General features: G+C 36.8%; 1 protein-coding gene across 2 annotated transcripts in view; it reads right to left on the bottom strand.

The window, feature by feature from the left end:
* SLTM (SAFB like transcription modulator) overlaps positions 1-8,507 on the bottom strand; it is a 47,277-nt gene that overhangs the window by 4,732 nt on the left and 34,038 nt on the right. For both annotated transcript variants that reach the window (XM_007458898.1, XM_007458899.1), the window contains exons 15-19: positions 6,390-6,570; positions 5,529-5,653; positions 4,519-4,689; positions 3,539-3,853; positions 3,281-3,425 (exon numbers count right to left, since the gene is read on the bottom strand). In XM_007458898.1, coding sequence (XP_007458960.1) covers positions 3,281-3,425; positions 3,539-3,853; positions 4,519-4,689; positions 5,529-5,653; positions 6,390-6,570 — 937 coding nt within the window. The remainder of the gene's footprint in view (positions 1-3,280; positions 3,426-3,538; positions 3,854-4,518; positions 4,690-5,528; positions 5,654-6,389; positions 6,571-8,507) is intronic.

Below are 8,507 nucleotides of genomic sequence, written 5' to 3'. Positions count from 1 at the left end.
TTTTTTGCAGTACGCGGGCCTCTCACTGTTGTGGCCTCTCCCATTGCGGAGCACAGGCTCCGGACGCGCAGGCTCAGCGGCCATAGCTCACGGGGCCAGCCGCTCCGCGACATGCGGGACCCTCCCGGACCGGGGCACGAACCCGCATCCCCCGCATCGGCAGGCGGACTCCCAACCACCGCGCCACCAGGGAAGCCCTCTTATGGTATACTTTTAATGTCAGAAGGAAATTAGTAAGATGTGTGAGAAGATGAAAGAATGAATCATATGAAAAAAGGTTTCTATCTACTTTGAACTAAGAAGCTTCTCAGGCTTCAGGGTAGAAAAGGTAGGACAGAATATGATTCAGCACTGTTATTTCTATACCCTCTAGCACCCATGTACTTTTTGACCCTTGAGTATTTCTGGGTCTATATGTAATGCCTGGATCTTCTAATATATATGTAAGAAGGCATACTGAGAGGTCAAAACCTTAAGACAAATCAAGGTGGGGTATATGATCAACATGAAAATACCACACAGAAACAGGAGCTGTCATCTTACTGTACACAGTACTAGTTAGTGCTCTTACAAGGTCTTACATCCATGACTATGAAGAAAAAAGAATAGTGAACATAAAGAAACAAAAGCAGAGAACTAAGGATCTGCGGGAAAAAAAAGAGTCAAAGGTTATGGTATACTTAGCCTACAGAAATCTGAAGGCGCCCTACAGAGATATATTGGGTTGGCCAAAAGGTTCGTTCGGTTTCCCCGTAGGACGACTCTAGTGGCGCTTAGTTGTCTTTAACTTCATTCAAAACAATTTTGTATTGTGACAGCTGTCATATCAGCGTGCATTTTAAAAAAAACCCAAATTGGTGAATTTTTGTGTAGCCATTTTAATACTGAAGATGGAAGAAAAAATGCCACATTTTTGACATATTATGCTTTATTATTTCAAGAAAGGTAAAAACGCAATTGAAACACAAAAAACGACTTGCACAGTATATGGAGAAGATGCTGTGACTGATCAAACGTGTCAAAGGTTGGTTTGCAAAGTTTTGTGCTGAAGATTTCTCACTGGATGATGTTCTACGGTCGGGTAGACCAGCTGAAGTTGATAGCAATCAAATCGAGACATTAATTGAGAACAATCAACATTATACCACGTGGGAGATAGCCGACATACTCAAAATATCCAAATCAAGTGCTGAAAATCATTTGCACCAGTTTGGTTATGTGAATCGCTTTGACGTTTGGGTTCCATGTAAGTTAAGTGAAAAAAACCCTTCTTGACCGTATTTCCACATGCATTTCTCTACTGAAATGTAACGAAAATGTTCCATTTTTAAAACAAATTGTGACGGGCGATGAAAAGTGGATACTGTACTACAATGTGGAATGGAAGAGATCGTGGGGCAAGCAAAATGAACCACCACCAACCACACCAAAGGCCAGTCTTCATCCAAAGAAGGTGATGTGTATATAGTGGGATTAGAAGGGAGTCCTTCCAGAAAACCAATTAACTCCGACAAGTACTGCTCCCAATTAGACCAACTGAAACTGGCACTCGACGAAAAGCATCCAGATTAGTCAATAGAAAATGCAGAATCTTCCATCAGGATAATGGAAGACCGCATGTTTCTTTGATGACCAGGCAAAAACTGTTACAGCTTGGCTGGGAAGTTCTGATTCATCCACCGTATTCACCAGACATTGCACCTTTGGCTTTCCACTTATTTTGGTCTTTACAAAATTCTCTTAATGGGAAAAATTTCAATTCCCTGGGAGACTATAAAAGGCACCTGGAACAGTCCTTCGCTCAAAAAGATAAAAAGTTTTGGGATGACGGAATTATGAATTTGCCTGAAAAATGGCAGAAGGTAGTGGAACAAAACGGTAAATACGCTGTTCAATAAAGTTCTTGGTGAAAATGAAAAATGTGTTTTTTATTTGTACTTAAAAACCGAAGGAACTTTTTTGCCAACCCAATACTACAGTCAGAACAGCTTATAGACCAACACCATGAAAACCAAATTTCCAAGGGAGGAACAGGATCTCTTCCCTCAGGATACCTTTTGCAAAAAGGGTATGTGAATGCAAGGGCACTAGTCTACGAGACTTAAATTTTACTCTAACTAAGGCAGAATATCTGGATTATGTAACAAATCTTAAATGTTCTATTCAGGATAAATAGCTCAATGAATTCATCTATTGAACATTTCTACTTACTAGAAACATTAAAACTTAATAAATCCCAGCAGGCCCAAATCCATTTCAAAAATGCTTTGTATGAAATGGAAAGTGCATAGTTGTATTAACTAGAATGCCAAGAGATTAAAAAGTTTTCTGGTAAAAAATGTTGCTACAAAACCTAATATGTATTCAAATACAAAACAGAGCACCAGAGTATACTACAGGCTGAAGGATGGAGACACACATACACATACACACACACTTCAGAATTCTTTTCTGTATGTAATTTAAGAGAATATTCTATCTCTGCTACCGTCAACCCATATTATGCCAGTATTTCATTGACAGAATGCTTTCAAATCAGGTAAAAGGTTTTTGCTCATTTGAATTGCTAAGAGATGTCCTCTGTTCATTAACTTCTTAATAGAAAATATTCAAGTCAATAAAGTGTCACAAGAGTAAAAAAGGCAAATACAAAATATTCCACTTCCCTACCTTTAAAAATAAAAGAGCAAAAAAAAGACAACTGTTTTATTTCAGATCTATACTTTAAGCTACTTAATAAAGTGGGAGAAAAGAGAGAGTATTATAAACCAAAAAAACAACAACAAAAAAGGAAAAGGTGAAAGAGAAACACAAGTAGGGGCCCAAGATTTCCCATCCAGTTTGAAAGCCTCAATTTCTTAAAAAAGAAATAAAGCCAGTCATCATTAGGAAGGCTCATCTACCAAATATAACAATTCTCAAATTTTCACAGGAAGTTTAATAAAAATTTCAGGGCTACAATCATTTCATCATGTATGTTAGTCAAATCATTACACTGTACACCTTAAACTTACACAGTTCTTTCTGTATGTCAATTATATCTCAATAAAACTGGAAGAAAAAAAAAATTTCAGGGCTAGTATCCTGCTTCTCTGGACTACTATGTTCAACTACTGACTTGAAAATCCAAGAGGCATTAAGATCTTTCACAAGAAACTCTCAATCATTCTAATCTAACTAGTCTAGTCCACACTCAAATGATACTATAGATACAATGTGTCTCATAAGTCCTTTAAATTTATTTCTGGAGAGTTGACAATAAACCTGCATAAGCATTTACCTGTGCTCCACTTCCTCGGTCTGTGATTACTCCTCTGTCTCCCTCTCTGTTTCCATAGCCTGAAGCATTACTGCGATTCCCAGGGGGAGCCCCTCTCACACTGTGCCCTGATACTTCTCTCCCAGATCTTTCTGGCCTTTCAACTCTGTTAAACAAAATCCAAAAACATACACAATCAAACTCTATTATACCTTTTTTTGAAAAACCCAAATGCATTACAAACCACCACTAGCTAGTCATTAGAAACTACACAAATACCTTGCTTCTCGTTTGTCGGTGGACATGCCTCCTTCACTCTTCCAGGAGGTTGGTCTAGATGGATTGGGCCCTCCTTCTCGAGGATGTCTAGGGTGAGTGATATCAGGCCTGTCATGAATGATCACTGTCCTCCTCTCATCTCGTTCCCCTCGTACTTCTCGCCTGTCTGTTTCTCTAAGTTCGTTCCTTGGTGGTAGAGGCTCACTTCTTCTGGAATCACTGAAATTTTTGGGATACCTTTCAAAACCTGGATCTTCTCTTCGTGCAGAAGGACGTGTTTTTTTCCCTTCACTGTGACCAACAAAACGTTCTCGCCTGTTATCCAAAACAAAGAACACAGGTCCTGAGAAGTACTTACTTGGCCTTATTCTTCTTAACTTTATTTGCAAAACCTACAATAATAACACCTTCTTTAAAAATTAACTTAAGATGGAAGAGATATGGGAACATATGTATATGTATAACTGATTCACTTTGTTATAAAGCAGAAACCAACACACCATTGTAAAGCAATTATACTCCAATAAAGATGTAAAAAAATAAATAAATAAATAAATATTAACTTAAGGTAAGGCAACCAAAAATAGCCACAATTATTGATAATAACCTATATTCTTTTAAACTGAGTTAAATGTCTGGCATGAAGGTTGTTTTTTTGCCATCCAAGGGAAATTACATCAAACACTCAAGTCACTACCAACCTGAGGGATATTTTACTGTTCTTCACAGTTGAGGCCCATCCAAAGTTAACAGTACTCCCCCTTAGATAAAACCAACCTACTTAACTGTGTTATGGTGGCCTATAAAACTAATTTTGAATACTGAATCACAGTCTCATTAACAAATACAAAAGCCAAACATATGATTTGTTCTGAACACTCAGGTATGACCTGTACTTCTTAAGATTTTAATAGAGAACCAAACTATCACTAACAAGGCTCATATACCAAATGCAGCATTTTTCAACATAATCTGTTTACCTTTCAAAAGATGAAGACTGTATCGATGAACTCTCAGGAAACCTGCCCCTCTCTCGGTGATCAAAGTCATTAAATCTATTCTGTTGTCGAGAGTAGTCAGATCCGTGGCCGAATCGTGCATCTGTATCTAGAGACAACTTTTTATTCTCGCTCCAGTAAGGATCATCTCGCCTTGAAGAGAAATATTTGCTTGTTTATATAAATTAGTTTTACAACAACCAAATAACACTTACTTGGAGTCATACATACCACATGCTAGGAACTGTGGATACAGAGGGCTAATAAACTCAAGACAAAATATTGTTACAAGAACAAGCTAGCAAAAAATTATTGTTATACAAAGTCATATAGTTATTAGAGGAATTTCACAGGAAAGGAAATAGTTGAAAAATTGTTTGTTTTCAAATTACTAAATGGAAAAGACAAATAAGATAAACACTTTATACCATTTTATGATAAAATTCTAACTAGGTGTATACAACCTTTTTGGTTATACTTAACTTTGGAAAGGTTAGAGGGGTCAGTCCCAAGCACAATTCATTCACTCCATTTATTTCTCAACACTATCAACTAAATCTCACAGAATGTATAACGAGAAAATTAAATGACTATATTGTATTTTGAAATCTATTAAGAACCATGAATGCAAACACATACAGAATCTATATTTTAGTCTTCCCAAATTTATGACTTTGATTTCTGTACCATCTGCACTACCCTGTAAGAATTTTCAAAATGGGTCTGAGTTTGAGAGCCATTGCTGAAGTCTACCATGTATTTCCAGTCACAGTGGAAAAACATTTGCATTAGGAAGGGAAACAGAAAGAAGAGCAGACTCTTCTACTTGACAATGCACTGGGTCCAATTCAATACTGCAATCATTCCCATCCCTGTTGATCATGACCCTTTACTCCAGTGATGGGTGCCTGTACTCTCCAATTCTAGAGTTAGTCTTAGCTTGGACTAAGGAATAAGATAGTAAGCTACTGTTAAAGAAAGTAAGCAACTACCTATGATCTACATCACGTGGGCGTTTCAAAGAATTCCTTTTTTCTTGTTCATAACGAAGCTGCTGCTGTTGCCTTCTCAGTTCCTCTCGTTCTCGAGCAATACGTTCAGCTTCCTTACGTCGTTCCTTCAGACAACATAGAAGGAAGAACCAACCAATGCAAAATGAAAACATAAGGTAAGTATATATGCAACTTTGTTTTAATCCTGTCATTAAGAAACCATCATAGGCAAGCACCAGACAAAACACATACCTGGGACAAATAAAAAATCTGACTTCAGTAATTAGCAATCTAAGCTATGACTACTGTTCTGCAACATTAAAATTAACAGAGACTGGGTGTTAAAAGCTGGCAATTTTTTAAATTTGGAAGGTCAAATTTAGTTTAATAATTTTTTTAAAAAGCACCTAAAGGGAATTAGAAATAGAGTTCTTAATATGTATGAAGATTAAGTGCCTTAAAACCTTGGATGCAATTCTGCAAAGAGAGGCATTATTTCCTTCCAGCCTTGGGAAATCACTCCCACTATAATATGTAAGGAAATAGTTATTTTCTAAGAATGGGATAGTGACAGAGCCTGGATTACAACTACTCTGGACTCATAGTCCTATGCTCAGACTATTAGGCTGCCATGATATTGCAGAGCTCGAGGTATTACCAATTGGCTAGAACAAAGTCATGACTAAATGTATTTTTAACTAGCACCTAATTCACTGTTACCTTTCAGGGACACTTAATAAATGCTCATTAGCTAAACTTATTCTACAGAAGCTTTACAACATGTAAAGCAAATTTTAGGGCAAAAATCACAGGGTTTGAAAAAGGTCAGTTATTTAAGATGAAAAGATTTTCTGACTGCACCTGTTCAATACGAATGCGTTCCCTTTCCAAGCGTTCGCGTTCCATTCTCTCTCTCTCTAGTTTTTGCCTTTCAATTTCTAGGCGCTCTCTCTCTCTCTGTAAGCGTTCCCGTTCTTCCCGTTCACGAATTATTCTAATGCGTTCTCGCTCTCGACGCTCTCTTTCTGCAATCTCTCTTCGTCTAACAAAAATCAGTATTTAGAAATACTTAAATTATGCTAGCACTGTGTGAAAGAGAATAGCTTTTGAATTTGTATTTTTCCTTGAGGTTGGCAATTTTAAACTTCAACTCATTCTAAGTAGTTTTAATGTAATTGGAAAGAGAACTCAAAATAAAACTTTAAACAGATTTCAATACTGTCACTTATTTATTAAGACTGTCAACTGAACAGCTGAATTTTATAGAGTAGTTGCCTCTTACATGATTCCTGTTTAAATAAAAATCCCACTATAACAGCCCATTAATTAATCAACATTTTTAAAAGGAGATATTCTACATACATGAGTTTGCAAAACTACAATTTCTACTGTTTTTGATAGAAAACAGGATATAGTCTATCTCCTTAAAATCAGGTAGGCCTTATTTTTGATAACTTGGGATCATAACCACCAGGAGGAATTACAGCAAATGCTCTATATAATAAACGGTTGCCTCAAAGCCTCTTTTGGAGTGTTCACAGCCCATAATAGATGGCTCCAGGTAACATGCTTCTTTGATTCAGGAGGTAGTTCAAATGTTTGCTCAACTAAATTATTATATTAAGACTTTTAACAGCTTTTGTTTTTTTTAAAAAATCATTTCCTTACTTTAAGGCACCCAGTGTATTTTGTCTATTACCATGTCTTCCCCTAGTAACCCAGTGGTTCTCAACAGTTCAGTACTGCCCCCATGGAAATCTGAGGAGCATTTTTAATTATCACAATGACCACGGGGCGGTTACCAGCAATTAGTGAAGGGGACCAAGGATTCTAAATATCTTCCGATGAGTGGAATAGTCAAGATAGTTCTGCATAACAAAAAACTGTCCAACACTCCTAATATACCTTTCAAATACCATAATGGACATTCATGTCATCAAAACAAAATCACCTCTAGAGAAAAAAAATCTAGCTCTAGAACTTAACTAATTTTTAATAAATGCTAGGTTCATCTGCTTTGGCGTGGTTTTATGTACACTAAAGTTTCCAGGAATGCAACTCCATATAAGTAAGAGGGAAAATTATACTTTCTTGAGAACTTCACCAAGAGTTGTTCACCATTTCAGATATCATGTCATAACGTCAACAACACTCCTGGTATTTGACTCACCAATATGACAAACCGGTATCAATCTGTGTTTGTAGCTGTCACATTCTCACTGAGTCTTAAGAAGGGTGCAAACATCTGACTACTTCATTAGATCTTCTAGAGAGTCATGCCTAAACATTCATATCTGGAATATATGCTTCATTATCAATTACTTTCATTTTTCCTTCGTATTACAGTTAAGGCTTTATATTGATATTTTTCGTATATTTGTATAGGTAGGTATATTATATACCAATTTCGTTTCAGATTAGTAAAGAAGGTGCTGCAACTCTTTTGTTTACTATGAAAGGGGTGCTGGTCTAATGGGTTTGAGGAGTGCTGCCTAATAACTCCCACTCCCACCCTCCTCTCAACTTGTGGTCCTCTAAACAGGAGGCTAAGCGTGCTGAGACCTCATCCAACAAAGGTTCTGACTAATGCAAGGGTTATTTCCTTTAGGTAAACTGTGTGGCAATCACAGTATTATTTAAGTTGCTAAAAGTATCTCTGGTAGTTCCGAGCACTCTTGTGAATGAACAGATGAAATTTCATGGTAGTGACCATGTGACAGTATAGGTTAATATTTGGAAATTTATATTACGAAACACTTTCACAAGAATATTTTAAGTGGCATCCAAAAATTGATATATGAAAGCAAACTGGCACTCATGATGAACTGTTGAGATACTGCCACTAAAAACAGAAATGTTTTGTTCTCATTTTGTTTTAAAAAGAATGCCTGCTTTGGGACAGGGCTTGAACACAATAAGGTTCACAGGGTTAAATCTGCCTTCACTTGGTCTTTAATTCAAAGTACAATAAGTTTTCCC

The sequence above is a fragment of the Lipotes vexillifer genome, unplaced genomic scaffold, assembly GCF_000442215.2.
Source record: "Lipotes vexillifer unplaced genomic scaffold, Lipotes_vexillifer_v1.1 scaffold102, whole genome shotgun sequence".
NCBI classification, from domain to species: domain Eukaryota; kingdom Metazoa; phylum Chordata; class Mammalia; order Artiodactyla; family Lipotidae; genus Lipotes; species Lipotes vexillifer.
Note: the sequence above shows the minus strand (reverse complement) of the source record. Positions and strands in the feature narration are given on the sequence as shown.